The following is a 27,154-nucleotide window of genomic DNA, read 5'->3' on the forward strand; positions in this document are numbered from 1 at the left end:
ACTAGAAAACCAGAGGCTTGGTGGGGCGCTGATGAACGAGCAGCACTTTGAAAGCAAAGCTCTGCCTGACTCATAGGAATTGCAGCCAGGGAGCCCAGCAGGGATGCGGCTGATGAACCCGCAAAAGTGCCCACGAGACAAGGAGGCAGCTCTCAACATCTGCCAGGCCCCTGATGCAAGATACATCTTATAACAGTGCCAGTTCAAGGAGAACAACTTTGTCCTTCCTTTCATCATGTCCTCCCGTGCTCTTCAACCCCAGAGTATTCACTACCAACACCTGGCAAGTCAGGAGAGCTGACTTGCCCCACCCACTCACCTTACTGCCCACCGCTGTAAGCAGCAAGGAAATGTGAGTTGAATCACGTTCAGATTTTTGGATTACAATTTGGAATGGCTATTCTAATTTCTGAATAGAATCTGGGCTGATAGTTTAAAGTGAATATAAAGCTCTGTATTGCCTAAGAGTGCCCCGAAAAGTCACAAGACTTTCTTCTAAATAAAACTTAAAGGGGTAGTTAAGAAACCAAATAAAATGTGTCACATGTCCTTATTTTCAATGATTTTGTTACAATATTGATACTGTTATATAAATATTTAAAAAAAATATCCTGACAATACCACAATACATTTGTATCTCTATTTGGATATTTATCCTATTGTCCTCTAATATTTGAGAGGAGAATCAAGGAAAATTATTTATACCGTCCAACAAATGTTCTGATCTTTAAAACACTTGCGCTCTAGGAGAAAGCTCTCAGTGTAGGTCTGCTTGAAAAGACTGGGAAGCTGTAAATCATTTGGAAAGTAAGACAAATGGGAAAGTTAGTACAGGGTAGTAATACCCACCGAATCCCACTCAACCGTCTATCACTTACCCTTGTCCTTATTCAACACTGCCTCCCTTCAGACTCCTTTGGACTGGGAGTTTAGGACTGTCATTTGCTCATTATAGCTACAGTCAATGAGGAGAGGCCACCAGGGATTTGGAGCTGCAACAGTCGATCCTTCTCCTTCTGGAACAAAAATATTCAATCCTATCAGCCTCATCCCAATTGGCCTGTACCTGTAATCAGTGGGTAATTACCGGGGAGAGGGAAAAAAGTGAGTGTCCATCACCCAGTCACCCCATCCCTCCCACCCCACCACCCACTCCAGCAACCCTCAGTTTGTTTCCTAAGATTAAGAATTCCTCGTATCAGTGAGGTCATATGATACATGTCTTTCTCTGTTTGACTTATTTCGCTCAGCATAATACCCTCCAGTTCCATCCACGTCGTTGCAAATGGCAAGATCTCATTCCTTTTGATGTCTGCATAATATTCCATTGTATATATATACCACATCTTCTTTATCCATTCATCTGTTGATGGACATCTTGGCTCTTTCCACAGTTTGGCTATTGTGGACATTGCTGCTATAAACATCGGGGAGGCAAGCTCTTTAGAAGAAGTTTTAGGCAGACAAATAATCATGTTTGGTGTAGCTGTTTATTTATTTATGATAATCATTGACTCAACTCAGCAAATACTTCATTGACCACTTATATACCAGACACTGTTCAAGGTACTGGGGATATAGCAAGGACAAAACAGACCAAAAATCTCAGGGCCCCTGCGGAGTTTACTTTTTTTTTTTTGTTAATATTTATTTGTTTATATGAGAGAGAGAAAGACAAGGAGAGTTGGGGGGAAGGGCAGAGGGAGAGAATCTTCAAGCAGACTCCCTCAATGTGGGCTCGATATCACGACCCATGAGATCATGACCTGAGCCAAAACCAAGAGTTGGACACTTAACTAACTGAGCCAACCAGGCACCCCTGGAGTTTCCATTTTAATGGTGATCTTTAACCATCTATTTTAAAGATAACTGGAATATTAATGTCTTCATACAGTAAATACAAGATGTGGAAATAACAATACACATGTGTCTGTATCTATATAGTATCTATATTATAAATATAGATAATTTGTAAATATCATAGTCATATTTGCTTTTAGGTAATCTTCTTAACTGTCAGTGGTGTGTGCGTGTGCATATGTATATGCATTGGGAGCAGCAGTTTTAAAAGGTCTTTGCCTTTTAAATGGCATCTGATTTGCACACTTTGATATAGCCTCTAACTTTCTATTAAAATGACTATGAAAATATACCCCTCAAAAAATACAACTAAAAAGTCACTAAAACCCAGGATTGATGGCGATTCATTGCTAGAGAATCAAAGAACCAATAAATTAGGTTGGAAATATATTATTACTATATATATTATTATCATATATATTACTATACTATTACTATAGTATATATGTAACTAAAGAAAGGAGATATACCAGCAGACCAAAGATAGATCAAAATTAGGGAGTTAGAGTTTGCAAGTAATCACATATTTGAGCTGGAGTAAAATAAACACATACTGTTATCAAGATGTATGATCAGAAGCTTCACTGTGTAGGTAGACGTAACTTTAGTGTTGATGCTTCCAACTGCGAATGAATATTGCTTCTGGCCCCAGCTACAGTGTTCCTGTGGGCCTGGAAAAAGAATGAATCAGTTATCCATTTTTGTTTTTAACGCTTGTTATTGATTCAGCTAATAGTACTGGTGGTACATTTAAACTCTTATTAAATATATATTTTGAATTTGACTGTTTAGCTTTGAGGTTTGAGGTTGGATTTTTCAAGACTACCAGAGATTCTATCTGATAAATATTAAAAACTTGGGTTTTATATTCCAATACATAGATATTAACTAAGAAAGACATTGGGGAGGGTATGTGCTATGGTGAGCGCTGTGAATTGTGTAAGACTGATGAATCACAGACCTGTACCTCTGAAACAAATAATACATTGTATGTTTAAAAAAAAAAGATAGTAGGAAGGGAGAAATGAAGGGGGGGAAATCAGTGGGGGAGATGAACCATGAGAGACTATGGACTCTGAGAAACAAACTGAGGGCTCTAGAGGGGAGGGGGGTGGGGGATGGGTTAGCCTGGTGATGGGTATTAAAGAGGGCATGTACTGAATGGAGCACTGGGTGTTATACGCAAACAATGAATCATAGAACACTACATCAGAAACTAATGATGTAATGTATGGTGATTAACATAACATAATAAAAAAACCTAAGAATGACTATTCTTCCTTAATTAACAGTAAATATAAAAATAATACTAAATATGTTTTTGTCCTCATTGGTATTTTAATTATGCAAATAATATATGGAAATAGTCTCATTGAGAAGATTAATCAATTCAGAAATAAGTAAAGTAAAAAGTAAATTTTTTAATGAGGCCCACTTTTAAATTCCCTATCTCAGAGGTAATTAGTTTGTCGGTAGTTTGGCATATATCTTTCTGGTTCTTTTCTTCTACATTGGCATCAATATATTTATATACACCTGCACATTTAAAATCATATTAACTGTATCAAATAATCCATACTAAGATATTACTCTGAAAATCTGAGTTGTTTCTCTTTTTTTTTTCTTCCACCTACCAATATTTCAGATACTTTTCCAAGTAATTCTTAGGACTCATAAACACGGGTATATTTTGAAGCTGAACCTTATCACACGAGAAATATTTTTATTCCTTTGAATCCTGAAACAAATATGATATAAAGCCTTTAGAAAAGTTAAAGGTAGAAATAAAATATAATTCCATTTCAGAAGGGACTTCAAACATTATCTCATTGGATTTTTCTATTTTTTTTTCCATTTCAATTTAAGTAAGTTGCAGACCCAGTAAAGAGTCTGTATTTTATTACATTTTCTAATCATTGAATTTAAAGTATATGTGAACAGCATTTAAAAAGCTCTCTTTTCATTACATAGTATTTTTCTATAATTTACCTGAGTGAGTTAAAAATTACAATAGCCTATGAATTTGCTATTATTTCTATGTTACAGATAAGGAAATGGAGTCTCATGGAGGTTTAGTGAGTTGTTCAAAATTACACAAAAAGTAAAAGGCAAAATCTGAAATTAAGGGCTCATGTTTTGAGACTCTAAGACAGAATGCAAATTCAACTTTTTCTTTTCAAAGCTGCTGTGGATTTTTTCCACATTTGATTTTTGAATAATAAATATTAAGTGCTTTCTTTGTATTCTAGCGTTAGGTATTCTACCACTTCTACTTTGAAAAATACTAAAAGTAGAATTTAGCAAGCATTCTAAATATCCCAATTAGGAAATGTGTTTGATATGAGAATTTTTTTTCCTGCAAATGTATTGATTTATCATTTAAACTGAGAAGGTGATGATTCAAAATGACTTGTATTAGTTAAATCATGAAAATTTCTACCAAAGCAACTGTTGCTTTTAGGTGATCAAAATAGATGACTAGTGATTTTTTTTTTTCACTTTTCAATTAGTGGTTGTATCCTTGATTATAGAATATGTAGAAATTGAATGTACTAACAACTTGCTGAAACATGACACAGTTCCCTCTGACTCTTAGCAATGGAAACCATGGCTTCATGAAGAGCTCCTCTTCTTTCAGTTATAAATGTACTGAAGTTACAAATGCCTTCAGACTTTGCTAGAACTTGCCAGAAGTGGGAAGTCATCTCTATCAACATGGTCATTAGTTAACATTAGTTAACATTTACTGAGTGCTAACAATGTTTTTGGTGTTACAAATACACAGAGGAAGATGCTGTTTCTTTCCGGAGGGATTGGTTTTCTTTAAGAGTGAGAGAGAAAATTTGCTTTTGAATGTCTGCTCCACTGGGAGGTAGGGGTGGGGAATGTGCCGTCATCTTACATTTCATTCTACATATTAGAGTGCCACTCTCACCTCTTTATTAATTGGTGATATATATAATACAGAGAAAAACATACATATATATATATATATATATATATATATATGTTTTATATATATATACACACATACCCATGTACGAAGTGCACATAAATTTCATTTTTATTGGAAATATTGGAAATTTTAAAAAAATACTGTTTTTCTGACTTTAGGTGAAAAAGTCATATCCCCCAAGATAGCCAATGACTGTAGCTTCTGTTTCCTCAAATATGACATATTTATGCTACAAATACAGAGAATGTGCTTAAAAAAAGTTTGTAGAGGTATTTGCATATGTACATATTTTTATACAAAATCAATATGTAGAATAGAGGGATCAGTTTTTTCATTTGACAACTACAAGACAAAAGTTCTCCAGCCTTTTGAAAATATGGGACACGTCCCTAAAATATATGAACTAATAATTAGTATTCATAAAAGATTAATAAGAGATCACCTTTTAGATCCTTGTTATTTCATATCTAAATCTAGAGGAGCTTTTATTATGTAAGTTCATTAAAAGGGAGTCATTGATTTTAGCTATTGGTTATAGCAGAATGTGACGGTGACAGAAAGATACACCTTAACACCGTTCCATTCTGAAATACCGTTCCATTCTCAAAGTGAAACTCAGGGAAATCTGTGAGGTAAGTCATTACACCCTCCCTATCAGATAAGTGACTGAAGAGTTTAGAAAACACCCAAGCTCAGAAACTAGGGTGTGTCTGTATTATGCTGTGCTTGTATTAGCATAAAGGTCTACCTTCATTGTTTGTATGACACTCATTGTGAGGGAAGCCCATCAGTTGAAGGCGTTTGAAGAACTCTCAATGGAGTCTCGAAACTGACAATACAAAGGTAAGATTTTGCCTAGAAAGTGTTAATTTTGTATTCCTACCATTAGGTTTCTCTAAACATTTTTAGGAACCAGACTCCCTTTTTCAAACCAAACCTCAAAATAAAACAGGTAGAAGCAAAGGGGCTCTGGTTGAAACCTGGCCTCCTCTGCCCTGCACTTGCCCTGAATTTGCAAAACCACAGGGCAACAAGAAATTGAGTTAAAAAACCATCACCCTTGCAAGCATCATCCGCTAGCCAGGGCAGGAGAGGATTTTGGTTGTTGGAAAAGGATATGGTGACACTAGCTAGTTAATACTTCTCTGATTCTGAGAGCACTAAACAATCTTTCATGAAAATGCTGGTTAGATGATTGTAGTTTATACTTTATCAATAAATTGACTTTTTTTTTTATTTGTTCTTGTATCAGCCTCATGTGATGATGATTAATGTGAGTCTGTCCCTGAAAGGCTGCTTACTCTTGCGTTTGCTGTGGGATTAAGATTTTTTTTTTTTTTTTCAAAAACCAACCTTTGTACTGGTAGAGCTCAGGCTGCACCACGGCTGTAAGGGTCTCAGCAAGCTTACGCCGATCTACGATGCTCAGCCAATAATTAGCACTCCTTCAGCGGGGCTGGGATCAGCAATAACAGCAATCTCTTATGTATGTTCCTCTCATTTCTTAGAAGTTCCATGAAAGGATCTACCTTTCAGTAGAAAAAATAGATTTGTGTTACTCTAGTCTGTCAGTGTTATTCATCTTTGAGAATTTGGTTTTTTTTAATTACAAACCTGTTCTGCTCAAATGTTGTTTCTTGAACAGTTGTAAAATACTAAGTCTTGTAAAGTATCAGTTTGTAAAATACGAGTCCTAACTCTGAAGACCCTGTTTCTAATATACATGGAATAAAAATGTTGGAAAAGCTATTACTATCCTCTAAGCAAGCCCATTCTTTTATATATATTGCCTTGAGTTTTCAAAATACTCAATTTAGGATTGTTTATTAATGTGTAGTCTTGGTTCTCTGAACTGTGAAATAAATTACATTTTTTTCTTTATTATCCCGCAAGCAGAAATTTGGCTTTTCTACTATTTGTCATAGCTTCTCAGTTGTGTGTCCTTTCATTCTAATTTGTTATGCCTTAATATAGAGAGTTGCGTATATAAAAATAGAAATAAAAAGCCAAGAAAAATCCATCTAAAAAATATTCAGTTGAAATCTCCTTTTGGTTTAAATATATTTTAATTTTACATCTCCTTTAGTAATCTGCTGGGTAATTCGTATATTTTTTTTACTTCTAAAGTGCTTTGCATATACGATTGCCCACAAATGGGAACAAGTATAGAATGTTGAACTGTGTGGTAATTGAAAAATATTCAGAGATGTTTTGGGTATCCGATGGCCCATAGGCATTACTCTGGCATATGAACAGAGTAGAGTAGAATGGACTAAAAAAAATAAAGAATTTTCAAATAAATAGTACCTATTATAAGGAAAAATCAATTTCCACGTCATTTTGTAAATATTTGTACTTGCCCCTTTCCACGGAGACCTACTTTTTACACAGTGTGCGGATTAAGTATTGGTTTTGAAATAAGTTCATGTTCATTATCGTATCATCATCATCATCATCATCAAATAAAACACTGACCTGTTGATCTGAATTCTCTTCCAAATCTACTGCTAACATGATGTGTGATAATGAAGAAATACTATCCTTTTGGAGACTCATCTCCAAAATTGGCACAATAAATGTCATAGTCTCCTTAGCATGATTCTGTAAGGCTAAAGTAATACCTTTGAAAATAGTTTTTTTTTTTTTTTCCAAAGCATTAACACTATATAGGGGTAATTCATTCAGGCTCTGGAGCCAAACTTTCTTGGTTCAAATCATGACTCTTCTTAGATGTTTGGCCTTAGGCATGCTACTTAATATCAGAGTGCCTCAATTTCCTCAGCTGTTAATGGGGTTAGTAATGGTCCTTACCTAATAAGTGTTGTGAGGATTAAATGAGATAATAGCATAACATCCTTAGTACAGGGCCCCGGGGCAAGGTGGACATGAGGGGCATGGTAACTTTTCCTTGCTCTTAAATAGTAATATTTAAATATGTCATATAATATCAAATATTGAATTACTCTGTGATGTTGATTCCCAGCATTCGAAGCTTGTCAACAATAATTCAGATGGAAGTTTTCTGGTTCAGATCACAAATGACCTAATGGAAGAGTTTTATTCCCTTTAGAAAAAGGAGGTCATGAAGACACTGCGTAGGCTATAGAAAATCCCCAAATATATTCTCAAGTTTCTTTCAAGCTGTGGTACCATCTGAACCTACAAGTTCAAACTGCTTTTAAAGGAATCATTCAGTTCTTCCTCATCCCAGGAATACTTCCATTAAGATCATCATTTGATCAAAATGAAAATTTCTCAAATCATGGCAGTTTTCAATACTAAATTTATACCTGGTTTTGAATTTGTGGGAAATACCCCTTCCTCCCCCAATTCTGGGTAGTATTTTCTGTGATGACAGGGCCTCACCAGAGGAATCTTAACTAAAGATAATGGCATGATATATTAAATGTTGCCAGTATTCCATTTAATATTAAGCAATTACATAACAGCTTTTTTAAATGCCTAAGTTAAAACTGATACATTCATATTGACTACACTGCTACTTGTAAGGTCCATTCTCCTACTGATCTTCAACAAACACCATTTAAGTGCCAACCTACTATTACAAGAGTTTACTATTTTATTCTTGCTCCAAAATGGCATCAACAGTGATGGGGGGCTTTCAGGGGATTGTTGAACAGAATTTTTGCAACAAAGGGTAAGCTTGAGGAAATACAAAATATCAACCGTAGGCATTGCAATGCTTTATCTCAGCACTCCTCAAATCTACACACCCCCTAATCAAACAAGCAGCTTTATGGCATACGCAATTGCAACTGAAGTATAACCCGACTTCCGCAGAACGGGCTTCCACAGGATTTCCTGTCCAAAAATTACCGTGTGGTCATCTGTAGCCAAATGGTTACAAATCATTAAAGTTAGCAAGACACTCGTAGCCCAGTTTTTGTTTTTGTTTTTGTTTTTAAAGGAGACAAAGTGACCAAACCCTGTCATTTGCAAATTCTCCTGGACTTCTTTTATTCCCATTCTTTGCCCTGGCTAAGAAGGGAAAAACAAAAACAAGCAAACAAAAACCCTCCCTTCGTAATATCTGTTTGTTCAAGGTGTCATTTCCCTGGGAGGTTATTTACAGATTTCTTACTGCTTCGCTTGTCTTGCCTGGTAATTACTTACTGAAAGAAATCTGCTCTTTAGGGCGAGCTGTTCCTTTAACCCCTTTGGCTCACTCTTCCTTGGAGGCGAGCAAGGGCGTGCTGCAGTGTCTGGGAACCCACCTAGAGGGCCCCCTTGACGCGAGCACATCCCCTGTCAGGCAGCAGTGTCTGCAGCGGGAGCGGGCTGCTGCAGAGTTAATGTACAGTACCACGGAGCCTGCAAGTGTCCTGAGCTGCTCAGAGCCGGGCGGCACAGCCCAGGGCAGACAAGGCGGCTGCGACGATCCCAAAGGTTCTGCTGGAAATTCGGAGCTGGGAGACCCCAGCAGGAGCCTGTTGCCTTTGTGTTTTAAAAGCATGCAAGGTCTGTATGGCTTGGGCATGAGAATCTTTCAGAAGATGTCAGCGCATCAGAGTAAATGACACCTATTTGGGAATTGAATTTGGGGTAAAACAGAGAGAGAGAGGGAAGAGAAAAGAAAGACAGCGGGGGAAGAAATTCTTAGACAACGTCTGACTTGCAGCCGTGAAATTCATTTTCTTTCCAAGGCAACATATGAAAAGCCCGCACACGGTTTTGATAACAAATTAAAGGGGTTTCTGCAGTGAAAGGATCAATAGCTTAGTCATTTTACTTAAGGAGAGCAGACAGCCTTATTATGGGGTTAGGCAGCAGAAACGAATTTTCTCATGACAGCACCTTCTGAAGTCAGGATGGTAGCTACTGGTAATCCTGTCCTGCAAAGCAGAAATTGCTCCTTGCCTTCCTACTTTTACCGTTGAAAACCAGCAATTCTGAGATTTGGGAACGAAGTTGGCTTTGATTATACATGGTTTCTAGCCCCTCTGCCCAGGTCTTTGTCCGACGTGTCTCAGAAGGCAGCACTGCGTTAAAGTGACCACACATGAATATGTGCCTAAGAAAGAAGAAAAAGCAATATTCATTTCTAAAGGACAGCATGGCAAAGCAACCTGAAGTTTTCCATTTCCCTTCTAACACTTCTTTAACAAGGATAACAAGAAACTGTCTTTTGACTCCTTTTTTCCCACATTCCAGAGTCCTTCCTGAGAGGATGCATTAATTTACACTCTAGGCAGTTGGATTTTACCAGGACAATATTTGCCACCATTTAGGATTAGCGATTGAACTGGTTATTTTAGTGTGTTGACTAACTAGTGGAACCTAAATGGATGGACCCATACCTGCAGTGCTCTGTGATATTTCTTTTTCCAAATCCTGGAAGGGCTTTTGTTGTTGCTGTTTGTTTTTGGGGGGGGATTTTTTTGGAATTCAGTACTTGTTGCAATAATTGCCCATGATAGCTGCTCAAACAGGAGAGTTGGAATTCATCTATGAAAATCACTACATGTAACATATGAGACAAGGAAAATATTAATGACAGAAGATCTGCAAACATGATGCACGTGAATAATTTCCCCTTTAGAAGGCATTCCTGGATATGGTGAGTAATCAATACCCCTCCTTCAGTTTGTAAAACTCAGAATTTAAAAATTCCTTGACAGGTGCCAGAGGTGAATTTTTCTTGAACAAGAATATTGGAATCAAGTGAGCATGAAAACTAAAACATGTTTAACACCTAATGTTGTCTGAGAAAGTAATGGTTATGCAATAACAAATTACTTGTTAATATAAAAGCATCCCAAAATAAGAATTCTAATATGAGGACATTTACAATTGCTAACATTTCATAGAGGAAAAAACCCAATAATTTTGAGAATGGCAGGTATTTAACTAATAAATAAAAGAAAAAGGGAGGTTTAGATTTTTTTTTTCTGTTTTATTTGAAAATTCCCTGGGGAAGGACACACATGTATTTCTGATATCTAATGTCTAATGTCAACTTGCTTACCTTTAGGTCTTTTCAAATTTCCAAAAGAAGGTTAAGGGAAAACTTAGAATGTTGACTCAGTTTTAAAATAATACTAAAATGTGTTGGTGCCTCACATTTAAGGAATTTAACTATTTAGAAGTTAAGTAGCTATATAAATTCTAATATAACTATGTAGAAATATTTCCACTGGAATGAACCAATTTAATAGAATTCTAACACATGAATCATCAAGTGTTCAGACTCTTAAAGAATTTGCTTAGTGCATTGATATTTTATTGTGTATTAAGGCTCAATGCAATTTATTAAGCTTTCAGGACATATGACATCATGTACCATTTCTTACTAGAGTTTATGAGTAAATGTGTATACGAAATAATTGCTGAGGGTATTATAAGGACAGAGCTCATTATTTTAAAATTGCTTGTTTTTAACCACACCTTTAGGGTTGACTGGATTTAAATCTCATAGTAAAAACTTTGTCAGTGCTTGAGAAAGGCACATTTTAAGGTTTTGTGGTTACTAACATGGTTTGCTTTGGATACTGCAACGTGTCTGATTTTGAAAATATGTTTTCCAGGTAAATTTTTTGGGTGGTCTCAAGATAAGTCATAAATATCAAAATAGAGGTTTCTGAGGGCTTTTCTAACTGCTTTTATGACAGTGTCTCAAATGAAAGCTTCCTGGTATCTTAAGGCTCTGCCCAAATCATCTGCTGGTTTGTTACAGATGTTTGAGCTTGTTAGCTAAAAGTCAGTTGTAGAGAAGGGTGGGTGACATCCTCTGTCACTCTGGGAAGGGACTCATTTTCTATCACTACCAGATACATCCAGAACTGACGTTGTGACGTATCTTCCTTCTCTGCCTTACAGAGCCACCGTCCCCAATCTCTAATGTGTTTGGGAGGAAATCTGGGTGACATGCCTGCAAACCTTAATGGCCCCCTTCCAAGTGCATCACCAGAGTTCCCAACTCAGTGGGAGCTTTGGTTCTAGGGCCTTACTGGGCCTGATGGTGAGGTTCTGGCATCAGCAATGAGGTTCTTGCCATTCTTATAGAATCAATCACATAAATAGTCTTTAACCTTAAGGTAAGAAGGTCTTGGAAACACTCCCTGGCACGTAGTAGGCATTTGTCAAATATTTTTTTTTCTTCTATTCCTCTGCCTTTGTTCAAGGTTAATTTTGTAGTTACTGCAATTTGTTTAGGGGGAAATTACCAGTCTCATTTCTAGAAAGTGTACCTTGCTCTAAAGCAACAGTTTTTGTTCTGCCTGAGCCGGGTTGTTGGTGTCCATTTGTTTATGTTGCAATAGGTAGGATGCAGGTACTCTTTGAATACCTAACATTATAATCACCTCATATTTTGTTACATTTACCTCACCTGTACTTTTAACAGGAAAGAAATGAGCTATTCAACTCTGTAGTTTTTGAAAGAATGCAAATGTGCTTATTCATGCTCCTCTAGGTCTGTAATAAATATGTTTGAAAGCTGTATAGAGAAGTTGAGAGTCCTGGTGGTTTTCCTTTGTGCCTGAAGCTCGGTAACCCTTCATATACTTCATTGCATCGTGTGCCGATTTGCTGTTGTTGTGGTGGCCAAACTGAGCCAGTGTGGAGTGTGAGTGTTCTGTAGATCTATTCTTGCCTGGGCCCTTTAGAAGGATTCATTAGTAAGACGTTGACCTCAAAGGAAGAAGGTAGGTTTTTTTCCAAGTGACCCAATTAATGTTGTGCTTGGTTCTCAACTTGCCTGATTGTTGTTTTCCTCTTATTTATAACCTCACCTTTCAATACTGCGGTAAGAGATTCTAGGTGTTTGTTGACAGAAAACCTTCCCTCCCTTTGTCCTACTGTAAGAGTCCCTATTGGACTGGATTCCATGCTCATGAATTACTGTGCTGAGAAGAAAGGATTTGCCAAGTTGTTCTCCTTTTCATCTCCATGGGCTCTCTTTCCTCATTCTCACATGTAGGTCTGGTCTGGTCTTTTTTCCTTTCTTCTTCTTCTTTTTATTATTATTATTTTTTTTTTTTATTTCACAAAGGGCAGATCAGAAGTTGGCAACAAATCAATGCCAGGGACTAATAAACATTTTAAAGGAGATGTGTGCCTTGGTTTGATGAGCCTGGCTCATCTCTAGGAAGGCTCTAACCCCTTTGGATAGGCAGGACAAAGAGGTGCGTGCTCTTTTTCTCTCTGCTTTTTGAAGAGCAAGAAGGAGGGAAAATTGAGATCTAGAGTAGTCTTCAAACAGTTATCAGAGGTAATGATTCAAGTAGAAGCCTGTGTATACTGCTCCCACTTGGACTCTCATCCTCTTGCCCTAGGGCTAGTGTGTTGAGAATTGAGCAATAGTATTACAAATTCATTGTTTATTGGTTACAAGTTAAAGTTAATAAGTGGTCTTTTTACTTGTCTTAATAGAACACTAACCCATAAGTGCTAAGAGAGTGGTATGAAGAATGTGCTTTTCTTGTTTAAAGCTACATTATAAATACTTGCTGAAGAATTTTATTGCAAAGGCTTCTTTCCATTACACTTGTTGACCTTTTTCCTTCCAAGCCAAACAAAGATTAGGGTTTGCCTCACTAGGTAAATAAGTACTATATAGCTCTTCTTATTTTTCATTCTGGCTGGTTGTGAGAACATAGTGATAGTGTGGCAATTCAGGAATGGCTCTTCTTGCATAGTTGGAAAAAGGGAAATGAAAGTCCACTTTCTAGGAACTTAAATTTCATTTAGTAGCAGTTAAGAGGACTCTTCAGAAGCATTGTGGCCTAGAATCATATTCAGGGGTCTAACAAGAATGACATAACATAGTGTGCCAAGCATATGTTTGTAGATTTTTGCCTAATGTAAAAGTATGACAACTTTGTGTAATCTGATTTATGAAGATGCTACAATTTTATTCCAGAAACACCAGGACTGTGTTGAATGCCACTGAACTGTACACTTTTAAGATTTAGGAGGGTGCTTTATTTAAATGCCTTTGCCTCCTTTCTATGATGGACTCAAGTGACTCTGAGGGAAGACAATGGGAAACGGAAGCCAAAGGCCTCTGCTACGGGAGGCTGCCCAGTGCTGCTATCAGCATGCTCCTCTGAGGAAACCTGAGGAAGAGCTGGGATTAGTGACTGTAGATGGTGATTAACTCTTTTACTTATTTGGTGCTTAGGATTTAATTTTTTAAAGGCTACATGTTTAAATTATTTTATCAAGCTTTCTTTATGGTGCTGAGAGGTGATTCCAATCAAGAGGCAAAATAGGGTGATTATGGTAACTTGACTCCACATTGAGGCTTCTTTTCCCTTTTTCTAGGCCCCCACATCCCTTCATTGATCTTGCCCTTCCCAGGTCCCTAATAAAGTTTACTCCAGCAAGTCAAGGTTTATTGTTCTTCTGTAAACTGAGGGTTAAACTCATGTACTCACTCACTTTGTTTTCTTTGATCTAAATCCTTTATGGAATGAAACAAGATATAAATCAATATATTAATACTATCTTGTGCATATATGTATATATATATATAAATACATAAATATATGTGTATATATATATCTATATATCTATATCTATATCTATATTTCAACAGCAAACACAATGAATAAATAATCAGAGAAAGGCAAGCTGGCCTGATTCCTGATGCAAGGATCATCCTTCTCATCTGGCCTCTTAGACTCTCATCTTTTAAGTTTTTCTTTCCTTCATTTATTGGAACTATAGAAACTCAACCCAGAATTGCATTTTCTAGAGTTTTATGTTTTGGCCAATATAATAACCTCGCTTGTCTTATGAGAATTTTGGCGAGTGGGAGAAACATTGAGTTTGATGACTGTGTGTAGTGAAGGACAAAATGCACGAAGTCTCACACAAGATAACAGAGTCTGCTCATTTTAGTCAACCTAAAATTTCTGCCAGTGTTTGTTGTCTGATGAGATTTCAGGTCATTGCTGATCTCGCTTCAGTACCATCTCTTCCCCTGAGGGACAAAACTACCCATTAATTCTGGAATACTAATACCAATTTCTCAGATTGATCCTGAATTCCTGTATGGCCAAATACAATTTATGGGCAATAGAATTTAGGTAGAGATCATAATTATACAAACTCATCTTGTTCACAAATCCCCTGGGTTTGATCGAAAAGTCAGCCATTGTTTAAGGCAGAAATTCAGGTTTAGATATAATACAGCAAAGATTTTCCTTTAGAGAAATAGTGATCCTATTAAACATATAATTTTCCCTAGGTTTTCTATTTTATTCTCTTTTATTGCTTTAGCTGTATTCTTCTTAGTTTCTGTTAGCAATATCTTATACTTTTAAAATAAAAATAAGTCATTTTTTATAAAAGTTGATTATGGAATGGTATAATAGAGGAGTGAAGTAGGCATCAGTCATATCAGCATGCCCACAACTTATGGAAATCAAATGTAATTTTTAGTCTAAGCAGACTTAGTAAAATAGTGCTCTTTAAACTGCTGATAGGTTACATCCTCAATGAGCTAAGTGGGTGGTCCATGTCAGAAAGGTTTTAGACAATCCCTACAAAAGAAAGAAAGGAAGAAAATATTCTCCATCATGTGAAAATAATTAGCTATGAATTTGGGATGTTTTGCTTCTGTTAAATTCTTCACTTCCCAACCCCCCCCCCCCCCCGCCTTGTTTCTGTATCCCTTTTAGCTATTACTGAGTTAACTTCCACTAATGTTTAGGTTTTTGGGCTCAGAGAAAAATAGGCAAGTAAAGGAAAAGGAAAATAGTTCAGAATTCTGAGAGGAAGAATACCCCAAGGAGGGAAACTGACAACCAGTTTCTCACTTGCTGCAGGTTAAAACTAACTTCCTTCCTTCATCCCTCTCTCCTTCCCTGCCTCCCTTCCTTCCTTCCTTTTTTCCTTCCTTCCTTATTTTCTTCCACAGTGTCCACACTTTGCCTCTTCCTCTTCTCCTTTGATCACACTCCACAAACATGAATGCTCATCAATACCCATCTAGCTGCAGCATCATTGCCATCATTTTTACAATAGTCCAAATGCCTCCAAGCCATAAATTAACTGCTGACGCTGTTTATCACTCAATGGACTCTTGGACGGTGTTTCCAGTAGTTAGAGAAACCAGCCTGTAAACATACTTAAGACGAGATATTTTAACTAGCGATTATATTGTGTGCAGTTGTGGGATATATATTTGGTTTCAAGGATGGATAATCGAGATTCTATACCATCAGGTTATTGGCTCGGGAAATACAAAACAAACAAACAAACAAAAAACCCCTCAGGTTTCTATCTCTAAATTCTCGTGTTAATGCTATCTGTGACCTTGTGAAGGCTCCCCGAGCTCTTCACTACCTGTTGAAAATGAGTGCAGCAGGTATTTCTTTGCTTCCTGTCGAAGAGTAGACTATTAAAGAAACTCACATAGCACATGGGGAATAATAATTTATTAGACTGCTAGACCATGGCATGCTGAAACCTCTTGAGAGAATTTCTTAAAATATAGGTACCAAATGTAACCATTGGGGGCTTCATAGAAGAGATGAACATTGACTAAACACCATTCCCCAACCCCCCACCCTGCACATGCCCCCTGGTTTCACATAAATACATCATTTAATGACAACAGTAACTTTTAGAGGAGGGTCTGATTTGAATCCCTGTTTGCAGATGAGGAAAGGAATGCTCAAAGAAGGTAAATAACTTGCCCGAGGTCCCATATCTATAACTTAGGGTTACTGACCCATTCAAAACCAGGTCCGGCCTCATTTTAAAACCCAGCGTGTTTATATCACTGTATGTTGTTCTGTGGCAGATGCCTTAGCACTATGTCTGTGGACCTTCTGGAAAATAGACTAGCAGGAAGAGCAGAGAAAAGAAGCAGTTTCACTGTGTTAGTTAGCAAGTTGGGTAAGTACATGGGATGCCTAGCAAATGCCCGTGGGCTTTCCCCGAGAAACCCTTCCTGGTCATGTTAGTCCCTGACCTACACTTCCACCATGTCAGCAGCTCTTCTTGTGTTTTCTCAGAATGAGAAATTTTATAAGGAATTTGAGGTGAATCCTGTTCCCAGGGGCACTCTGGTCAGTGGGGTCCTTTCTGTGAATTAGGAAAAGGTGCTTCTCTAGGGAGATATTTTAGGAAAGACGTCCCACTTCGGGCAGACGAATTAGAAATGCAGAGTGTGGTGTTTCATGAATGGATAGAGCCTCCTTGCAAAGCAAAAGGCAGCCCTTCCTCTGGGCACATACTCAGGAAGCAGAGCAGGCGTGAGCTGAACTTTGCTTACTGTGCTGTTGGGCGGTGATCAAATGGCCCAGCCCTGGCCCGCTTTTGACCTGGGCTTCACCTCCACCTCGAAGGGCAGTTCTGACAGTCAGATGAAATGTCTTTGAGAGTGCTTTGCTGGTGATAAAACGTCATTGAAGTTTTGAGTTTTGCTACCATTGTTATTATTTTCTTCAAGATGTTATAATTACAAGTCTTGGAAATTATTTTTCTTTTTTTGCATGGATAAAGAATATTCACATTTTCTGAAATCCGAGCCAGTGCCAAACTGCCAAAGAAACATTTTAATCATGAAAGAGCCCAATATCTTAGCTGCTGAAAAATGTCATTCTTACTCAGTTGCGTTAGAACATGTGGAACATACTGATTCATTTAAGCATAGGGGATGCCCAGATACGTATGGTAACAGTCCTGCCTTGAAGACACTTAGAGACTCTTGAGGAGAACAGCCACAGCAGCAAATAATTATAGAACAGTAGGGAGCGTATTAGTATGTTTGGTCTATACAAAGTTACAGGAATTCAAAGGGAGAAACAACTGGGTGCTCCAAATACTTTAAAGAAGTCTAGAAATGAGGAACTAAAAAATACCTGATGGACTTGATAATTAGTAGTTATTGGCAACACTTTGGAGAGTGGTTTAAGGGAAATCTGGGGTTGAGTTCTATTTCAGGGGTTATAAAAGCAGAGAAAATTAGTGCACACTACTTTCAAAATTGTGGACAAGGACAGAAAGAGAAAGAGACAGTTGGGGGGCAGAAGGAAGAAGGAGAGTAGAATCAGTAGTTAATGAGGAATACCAGGTATTTCTAAGGATCAGGGGGCACACCGCAAGGGAAGTGTCCATAGAGAGGATCAGGACAGTGAAGGACATGACTTCCTTCCTGATAAGAGGGAGAAAGGGGAGGATGGATGCAAATAATGTAGAGTTTAGGTAGGTGGAAGGAGAGGCTGAGGAAGTTTTGGTCTCATGCCCTCTGCTCTCTTTGGAGGGGGGCGGAGTGGAATTCAAGATTGTATCTCAGAAGGAGGACCATGGCCACATTGTGGAACAGTGTCTGTGGGGAATTGGAGGGAAGTGTGAGCATATCAAGCAAGATGGAGGAAGTCAGTGATAATGGATAGATAAAGTCGATAAAGGACATTTCACTTACACAAAATTATTTTCACAAAGTATCATGTCAGGAAAAGGGGCAGAGATGTGGCAGAAATCTACAATTCTTAATCACTTAGGAAGCTGTTTTGTCATTAGAATTTCTCCTGTTGATTATATTTTTGGGGATTCCAAAGAATGCAGAATTGATTTTATCGTTGGGGTTCTCTATTTGGTAGTGGAGGAGGCCTTTTTAAGAACATATTAAGTAGATTGCTGTAACAGTGTCATGACCTAATTTTGGAAATGTGAGATTTCCTGAGCTTCCTGGAAATAACTCTTGGGTGACAAACAGAAGCTCTAAGATGTTTGCTTTGAATTTTATCTTCAAATGAATAAAAATCACAGTGGGAAGAGAAGGCAAAATGATTCAGCTTTGTTCACTTTTTTAATAAGAACCTTTCTGTGGTTTATGTTGGAATGTCACAAATCCATATATAACCTGCTTTTACAAAGATTTCTTCAAAACCCTTCTGAAGTTGGCTTGCAAGTGTCACCCGTCTCTGAGAAACTTACTGAAAATGAAAAAACCTACTATGACTTCAACCAGAACTGGTATAACCTATTTTAAATATTTATAAATTTACATTATCTTTTATGTTTCCATGATGTCTCAAGGGGAAGAATGTCAAATATAAGATGCAAATTAAAGGAACTTCTAAAATACCTTATAGGTTAATTATAAATCCTATAGTATATACTGAGTTGAGGAGATATTATGAATTCCTTTCATCTTTTCTGATCATCAGCACTTTCTCTGAGGTCAGCAGATCTTCCTCTTTAATATTCTTGGCATTCAGTGCTCATAATTACTTTGGGCTTTCTTTGTGGGATTTCTGCTGAAGCTCTAAACATCTAAATAGGGTCCCAAGCAGTCCTACTCACTTACAAGGGAACTTCGTGATTCCCTTCCTTGGAGTTGTCACGTTTTCCTTTTTAAATCTGAAGGTGAGGAGGTTGAACTAAATGATCACTAGTGGTGCTCTAAAAACCTAAGAGTCTATATCTTACCTTATTAATTTACTCATTTCTATATTGTTGAGGCTTAACTGTCCTTTGACTGAAGGGAATGCTGAGAAATAATACAGTGATCAACAAACTCCTCGGAGACCTAACCTTGAGGCCCTTCTGAAGGATTTGGCCCCTCCTGTGAAAAACCCTTAGTCTCTCAGCCTTAGGTATTTGGCTTACTTCCTTCTTCACAAAACTATACTTTAAAGATCAGCCTTGTTCATGGGTCCAATGGCAACCTGATGCCCATGAATGCTGATAGTCACAGTAGCTGAGAAAATACAGCTCACATACCGTGTATGTGTCTTTTTTGTCTTCCCTGCTCTTCTCTCAGCCAGAGATCTCAGGCTCTTCCCTAGGTTAGCTCCCATCTAGTCTTAAAAAATAACAGGGAATGAAGTTCTCAGTATCAGAAACCTTGTTGTCGGCTTGTTTGTGTATACATCTTTGCTCAGTAAATTTAAAACAAATGATTTACATAATTACGGGGAGACCCTTGATGTTTTAGAGGAGAAAGGAAGGCCGGCAGTGGAGAGTGGGCACATTGAAACCCACAGCGTCGCGGGTAGTGGAGGAGACCTCTCACGTCATAAGCAGGCATGGAATCCTGAGCATTCGAGTTCTAAAAGAAGAAAATACTTGTTGAAGAATCCCATTTTCTAGAAAGTAATCTGTGCAGGTTTGATTCTTAAGAGAGGTTGAATGTTAAGGCAGATCAGGATGTCACCATGTTAAAGGATGACCACGTTCTGTGAAGCCTTCACCGCACATCCTTTTGCTTCAAGGAACTCTCTGTGACAGGGCTAACCTTTGAGACTTTGTAGTAACCAATCACACTGCATTCTGTTCATGAGTAGCTACCTCGACTACTTTGTCCACTTCGTGGCCCCAGCACTTGGCCCAGTGTCACACCCAGTAGGTGCGATGCAAAGTTTTCCTCAGTAAATGCATCTGTGCAAAGAAAAGGATGAGTAATAAAAATTACATCGTTGGAATATTATGTAATTTATTTTTTGCATTATTCAAATAGCACTATTGTGCCATGTTTTGAGATGAAACAAGCAAACTTCTACACATATAATAAAGATAATAATATCACATTTAAAAGGTTCTGTAATGCCAGGTGTGGACTTAGCTTTTCATATAACTATCTGATTTTGGAAAGATGCTCCCAAAATTCATGCCTGAGGGTGTGCTAATCCATTTACCAAGGGTACACCCTCTGGTAAGTTATCACCTCTCTGTGCTTCAGTTTCGCCTCTTGTCAACTGGGGGCAATAAATAATTCTCACTTCATAGGGTTGCTGTGAAGATTAGATGAGAAAACCTGTCACGTGCTTGGAAGGGCACCTGCCACTCAGTAAGTAACCAATTAATGGCAGCTACTGTTATCGCCCAGGTCAGGAGACAAGGCTCTGAGAGGGTAGCCGGGTGGCCGAGGGTAATCTGGTTGCTCAGTTACAGGCTCCTCCAGCCTAGGACTGCCCATAGCTCTAGATTGCTTGGAGGACAAAACTGCTTCTTTGGTGTGTCACGTTCTGGGAACTTTTCGGCATATACCAAAGACAACGCCTTGGGTTGAGTTTGAATTATGGGGAAGAATGCATTCCTCCTCATCTCTCTAATCTCTGCAAGAATCACCTACCTTTGGGAAGTTGCTGTGCTCTCCAGTTTTGAATCAGGTCCTGCTTCATGCAGGATGAATTTGCCTTTAGGGGTTGTCTTACTCATGTCCTTCATCATTAGATTCTCAGTTCCTAGCACAGTGCCTGGCACCTAGTAAGTGCTCAATCAGTGCTTTAGAGTGCAAAATTACATTTCCAAATTTGTGTGCCTGGAATTTTGTGCTCTCAAGATTATTTTATTTTTATTTCCCAGCAGGTAGTCCCTGTGTTTGGATAAGTAAAATTTCTATAAAAACTGTCATCTTGAGCATGAATAATTCCCGCACATCTTAATTTCTGATACTTGGGAGAATTGAACTGCATTTGCAAAGACAGCCATCCTGCTGAATTGTGTTGACCTGCAAAATCCACATGCTATTGCTCCAAACCACCTCCTTATCTAAGACACTAATTATTTCTTTAAAACTAATGACCAGTTCTTTCGCTTTTATTTACAGCAGTCCTTCTTTTCTTGAAGAGATCTATGTTTTATCTTTCTGGCCAGGCAAAATTGTGTAAATTACCTCTGCAGCTGGTCCCTTTCTTCATTTATAGCATATTCTGTTTCTTCATTTATACACTTATGTTACATTTTAATTTTTTTTTTTCCAAAAGATAGGCTACAGCTCTCAGATACAGACCAGCCTCCACCTGTGGCTCTTCTCTTCTCATCCATCTTGCACTATCAAATCACACTCTAAAAGAATCATCTCCTTTGTATATATTCTCTCGCCTCAAAAATGTATTGGCTGTGTGTTGCATACAGGCAGCAAGCATAAGGCCTTGCCTCCTCTGGCCTCTGCGTTTCTAACTTCATGTATAAATGCCAACCACCATTAGTATTAGTGTTACTCTCCTCATTATTCCACAGTACATAATCCTATATATGAGTTTTTAAGTATATACATTTTTTAGCATAGAGGTTACAAACATGTATTTTTAAGTCACAGAACCCTTCCATCAAATAAAAGCTCTGGCAGTGACCTAATGGAGACCTGACAGGTGTTGAGGACCAGCTTTGCATAAATGCTGCACTTTTATTTTTTTAAAGATTTTATTTATTTATTTGAGAGAGAGAATGAGATAGAGCATGAGAGGGGGGAGGGTCGGAGGGAGAAGCAGACTCCCCGCTGAGCAGGGAGCCTGATGCGGGACTTGATCCCGGGACTCCAGGATCATGACCTGAGCCGAAGGCAGTCACTTAACCAACTGAGCCACCCAGGTGCCCTAAATGCTGCACTTTTGAAGAAGGGCTGGGGAAGCTGGAGCCTGGCTAATCAACAGCCTCCCACCATGACTCCCTCCACCCTTTGCTAGCACCCTTGATGGGGCTCTGTGGTGTCAGAAAACATTGCCCTGCTGTGTGATGGACCTCCTCTTGGAAGGCACTCCCACCCTCTTGCCTTTTGCCATGGTAAACACCCTAATCCATCAGAATTTGGTTTGCTTGGCCTTCCCTGAATTCTAGGTAGAGTGAAGCTGCCCTTCTATTCTTTTGGAGACTCTTGTACTTCCCAGAGCATAATTTGTGCTGCTCTGCAGTAGTTTATATCCACTTACAGAGAAGCAGCTGACTTAGTGGTTAAGAGCACTGACTCTAGATCCAGAGTGCCTTAGTCAAACCTGGATCCAAGCTTCCTAGCTGTGGGACCCTGGGAAGGTTAGTCAACCTCCCTCTGCCTCAGTTTCCTTATCTGTAAAATGGAAGCAATAATAGTGTGTACCTCAGAGGCTGTTGGTAGGATGAGATGTTGCGCCATATGTAAAGTGCTTAGAAGGGTGAGGGTATCTGGCACACTGGTGCTCTTGCACGGTTGGTCGTTACTAGAGCTGTTGTGTATCAGGACTGGGTTGGGTTGCCTCAGCAGCAAACCCCAAGAGCAGGATTCAAGTTCACATCATTTATTCAGGAGGTGAGCTGAGGAAGAACTAGTGGCGGAGTGGAGAACTGAGACAGGAAAGGAAAGAAAAAGGCCCATACAGGGCACATTAATGCTCAGGTAACTGAGATAGGCAACTGGATTCAATCCTATTAGGATCTTTGGGAGATGATGTAGAACTTGCTTCAGAATTGTCCTGCCTAAGAAATGAGGACACTGGAGAATTTATCATCCAACTTTCATCTTCACTGGGGCCATGGCTACTTCTATGAATTAATTCCTGGCATTTCCAGCCTGGCCTGCACACAGGCCAAACCTTACATGGAGAATTGCCCATGCTTAGACTAGGATTCCATCGGGATGGTATTGCCAGAGGGATATGGACAGGCAGGCTTCTGATAGTGATCGCTGCAGGACTACGGACAGAACTCTTCAGCGCTTCTGTGTTACTCTGTTCTCTTTATTTTCTCTGGCCCATGTACTAGATCTGTGCGGAATGAGTGAACGATTTAACACGTGGATTTTTTTTCTGCTTGTCCTTCAAAGCTCTCTGTAATTGTGTCTCACCCAATCTATCTTTAATTCTCATGATTCTGGAACCAAATTCCTCTTCTTTAAGTATGACAGTCTCCTCAGCGTTCCCAAAGAAACCCATCTGATTGCCTTACAGGGGACACTCTGCCCTCCGCCCTGCCTATCAAAACTCTACCTGTATCCTTCAAGGTCTTCCTGTTTCCACCAGTTCATCCCTTCCATGAAACCTTCTTTGACTTCAGATAGGTCACTTCTTCAAAGTGCCATTAACATAAAGAAGACTGTACAATTTAGTGTTTGACTATCTGCTGACTGGTAAGGTTCCATAACTGACACAAGTTTTAGGGCTAAACAAAAATATCTATGTATGGGGCGCCTGGGTGGCTCAGTTGGTTAAGCGACTGCCTTCGGCTCAGGTCATGATCCTGGAGTCCCTGGATCGAGTCCCACATCGGGCTCCCTGCTCAGCGGGGAGTCTGCTTCTCCCTCTGACCCTCCCCACTCTCATGTGCTCTCTCTCATTCTCTCTCTCTCAAATAAATAAATAAAATCTTAAAAAAAAAAAAAAAATATCTATGTCTTACATATCTCTTGTCTTTTTCACAAACTTGGCCACATCATACATAGTAAGCATATTAAATACTGAGAGACAGTAATGTGTGGGTTTTGGAGTTAGACAACCATAGTTGCATCCTTGTTCTTCCACCGAGGAGCCTTATGATCTTGAGCAACTTATGATCTTGTATAACTTACTTGTATCTCTTTTTTCCTCATCCAGAAAATATGGCTAATAACCCTACGTCATCATATCGCTGTAAGGATTAAATGAGATACTGTATGTAAAATGCTTACTACAGTTCTCCTCAAGAAGTAGGTGCTCAATTAACAGGATCTGCCAGATTCTTGAATCTGAAGTGCTCAATATCATCTTAAATTTTTGTTGTTCTTCTTTAGTTTCTGATGTTGCTCTTGTTTTGATTTTAGTTGTGGTCAAAAGTAAACATTAAGTGACATCTCAAGAAAAATATTGATATTTGAAATATTGAAAATATTGGCATCTTATGTGAAAAATAATTTGTCAGTTGAGACTTTGAAATGGGTAGAGTGTGATATATTTTTCATATTTTACTTAAAACCTCAACCATATCTACTAGATAAATGATAATTAAAAGCTTGAAATCCCTTTGCACATTAGAATAAGGACTTAGTCATGTTTTATTGTGAAAGAACATCAAGAACTATTTTATATATTTATGTATTTTTCAGTAAGATCATATCCTGGAAAGTTAACTCAAATTTCAACATTTAAGGATCTAGACCTGTCTTTCTCTAAGTGATGGGCATGGTGAGGGTTGGAGAAGGTGTTTTAGAGGGAGATAGTTGTATAGTACCAGAAATGCCTGCAAGAGTGTGCAAAAAACCATCCGGCCCTCATCTTCCCATCCTAGTAACAAGGAGTATCAGAATCTGGGAGTGGAGAGGTGGTGGGGAGGAAGAAGAAATAGCACGTGTATTGTGACAAAGCATTTGAGAGGTCTCATACCCATCTCTCTTAGCAGATAGTTGTATGATGCAAGGAAGGAGCCCATGCTTCAATCTGAGCTAAGTTCAGATTGAAGTCAGATGTTGACGGATTGATTTTGAGCAAACTACCCGACTTTCATGAGCATCGCTTTCCTCATTCATAAAAGAAAAATACAACAACAGTACCAATCACCGAGATTTGTTGTCAGAATTCAGTGAGATAAGTTATTACTTATTTGTTTGTTTAAAACTTGCCTTGTTCCAGGCAGCATTTAAGGCAGCCAGCAAAGATATATAACTATGATTTATAGGGGAGAGTGATGGGAGAGGCAAAGTAAACAAGGCATAATGTTAATACTTACATACATATGTAATGCGGTGAAGACACTTATATCACCTGAACAAAGGGCACCAAAACCTTGGGGAAGAGAAATGCCTGCACTGGAAGAGATACTTTGAAGATGCCCTTCGGGTAGGAAGAGAGTCCCCTGAGAATTTGGCCATAGGTAGGTGCTCAGGTGAAATGAAGGTACAAGCCACTCTGTGTAAGAGAGGAGGACTTTGGTCCTACAGAGCCAAGTAGAATGGTGGAGATGAGGAAGGGAGATAAGCAGACAGGTGAGGGAGATGGGAAGCCTAAGGAAGGCTGAGAACTATGTGTACTCTGTCCATAAACAACCCTCCCCAGCAATGAGAGAGAGAGAGAGAGAGAAGGGGGAAGAAAAAAAAAGACCATCAATGTATGTATGTCTCACTTCAGGCCTTCCTGAGTAAGTCAGTGCTTCTGGTGGTGTTCATGGTTTGCAAATCTAAAAGGAATCATTTTAGATTAGCAAGAGAGGTCATTGAGCCCTGCCCCTAGGAGGTTATCACAGATCAAAGGCTGAGTTTTGGGACTCTTACTGGTCATGAATTTGGGAAGTCCAAACTGATTTTGTCTAAATCTCAAGGAAAACAGAGAACCCTCCAGCTTCTAAGCCTTTAGCAGTCCATGAAGTTTATAGGTATACCAGATGAAATATAAAGTTCTCTCTAAAAAATAAAAAATAGTTTTCATTAAGCTTTCTAGAATCTACTGTACATTGGGAAACTTACATACAAATCCCAGTGTCCCTAGATATAAGCAACTCAGTGGCTCAGAGGAAGCACCCCTACTTCTGATACCAATTGGAGGGAAATTTGTCCTATGGAAGCACATGAAGAATGAGTTACATAAAAATCATAGCACCTGATACACGTAAGGTGTTTGATGCATTTTACTTCCCCTCCTGTCCTTTTCCTTCCCCACAAGTTTCTGTGAAAGTTGTAGTATATTTGAAAGCTGTTTGAAAATTGTAGAAGCTGTTGTCAGTTAATGATTGAAAGAAATTCCATACATGAGACTTTAAAATTTCATTAAATGCCATTGAAACTATTGAGATATTCATAAAAGGACAATCTGAATAAAAATACGTTTATGATATTAAAAAAAAAAGTTCTGTCTTTCCAAGTGACTATCTTGGAGTTAGAAACACTCCCACACTCTTGCCTCTCATGGCCTATCATAGCCGGGTTTTGGAATCGGGACTCCTGTTCCATTTGTTTTTTTTTTTTTTTTTTTTTTTTTTTAAGATTTTATTTATTTATTTGACAGAGAGGGAGACAGCGAGAGAGGGAACACAAGCAGGAGGAGAGGAAGAGGCAGGCTTCCCGTTGAGCAGGGAGCCTGATGCGGGACTCGATCCCAGGACCCTGGGATTATGACCTGAGCCGAAGGCAGACGCTTAACGACTGAGCCACCCAGGCGCCCCCTCCTGTTCCATTTGTAATGGCAAAAGTAGTATACAGTGATGCAGCCTGGTGTGACTTTTAAGGAGATCTGCAGCTGAGAGGCAAATGTTCTGGAGTCTGTGGACTTTTGTTGTGTAAGAATGTTGAAGTCAAACTTCTGAGCGAGGCCAGTGGGATCTGTCAGTTCTTGTCAATTCACAAAATTGCTTCCCTGTGCTTGAAATGTTTCAAGCATAAATTCATATGATAAGCACAGTGGAAATCAGGAAAATGATTATAAAACGACAGGCAGCCTGGAAATGAGTATATAGACAAAGACCAAGGCTTCTGGAAATTTTGAAATCCTTTACATTTATTAGGTCAGTTTAAATAAGCTTTTTTTTTTTTTTTTTTGGTTAAGAATGTGTGAAAGGACTGTTACCTATATTCCCCCCAAAGCAATTCCTTGGATAGTGTTTAAAAATACCACATAAACCAAAAAGAATGGAATTGTGGAATATAGGATATAAAGGCTCCATGCATTTTTCTATTTTCCTATCATTTCTTCATTTACATCC

At 38.6% G+C, this 27,154-nt stretch overlaps 1 protein-coding gene and 1 long non-coding RNA gene across 7 annotated transcripts in view; one reads left to right on the forward strand and one right to left on the reverse strand.

The window, feature by feature from the left end:
- PDE4D (phosphodiesterase 4D) overlaps positions 1–27,154 on the forward strand; it is a 1,430,886-nt gene that overhangs the window by 859,621 nt on the left and 544,111 nt on the right. The window contains exon 1 of one of the 6 annotated variants that reach the window (XM_078067297.1): positions 9,122–10,394. The exons of the other annotated variants lie outside the window; for them this stretch is intronic. Within the exon in view, the coding sequence (XP_077923423.1) occupies positions 10,348–10,394 (47 nt within the window). The 5' untranslated portion in view covers positions 9,122–10,347. Of the gene's footprint in view, positions 1–9,121; positions 10,395–27,154 lie in introns of those variants that run through there. 6 annotated transcript variants of the gene reach the window in all.
- The window catches only part of LOC118538354 (uncharacterized), a 71,192-nt gene continuing 63,894 nt past the window's right edge, over positions 19,857–27,154 (reverse strand). The window contains exon 4 of the long non-coding RNA XR_004918576.2: positions 19,857–20,176. This is a non-coding gene — a long non-coding RNA (uncharacterized LOC118538354). The remainder of the gene's footprint in view (positions 20,177–27,154) is intronic.

The sequence above is a fragment of the Halichoerus grypus genome, chromosome 2 (genome assembly GCF_964656455.1).
Source record: "Halichoerus grypus chromosome 2, mHalGry1.hap1.1, whole genome shotgun sequence".
In the NCBI taxonomy this organism is placed as follows: domain Eukaryota; kingdom Metazoa; phylum Chordata; class Mammalia; order Carnivora; family Phocidae; genus Halichoerus; species Halichoerus grypus.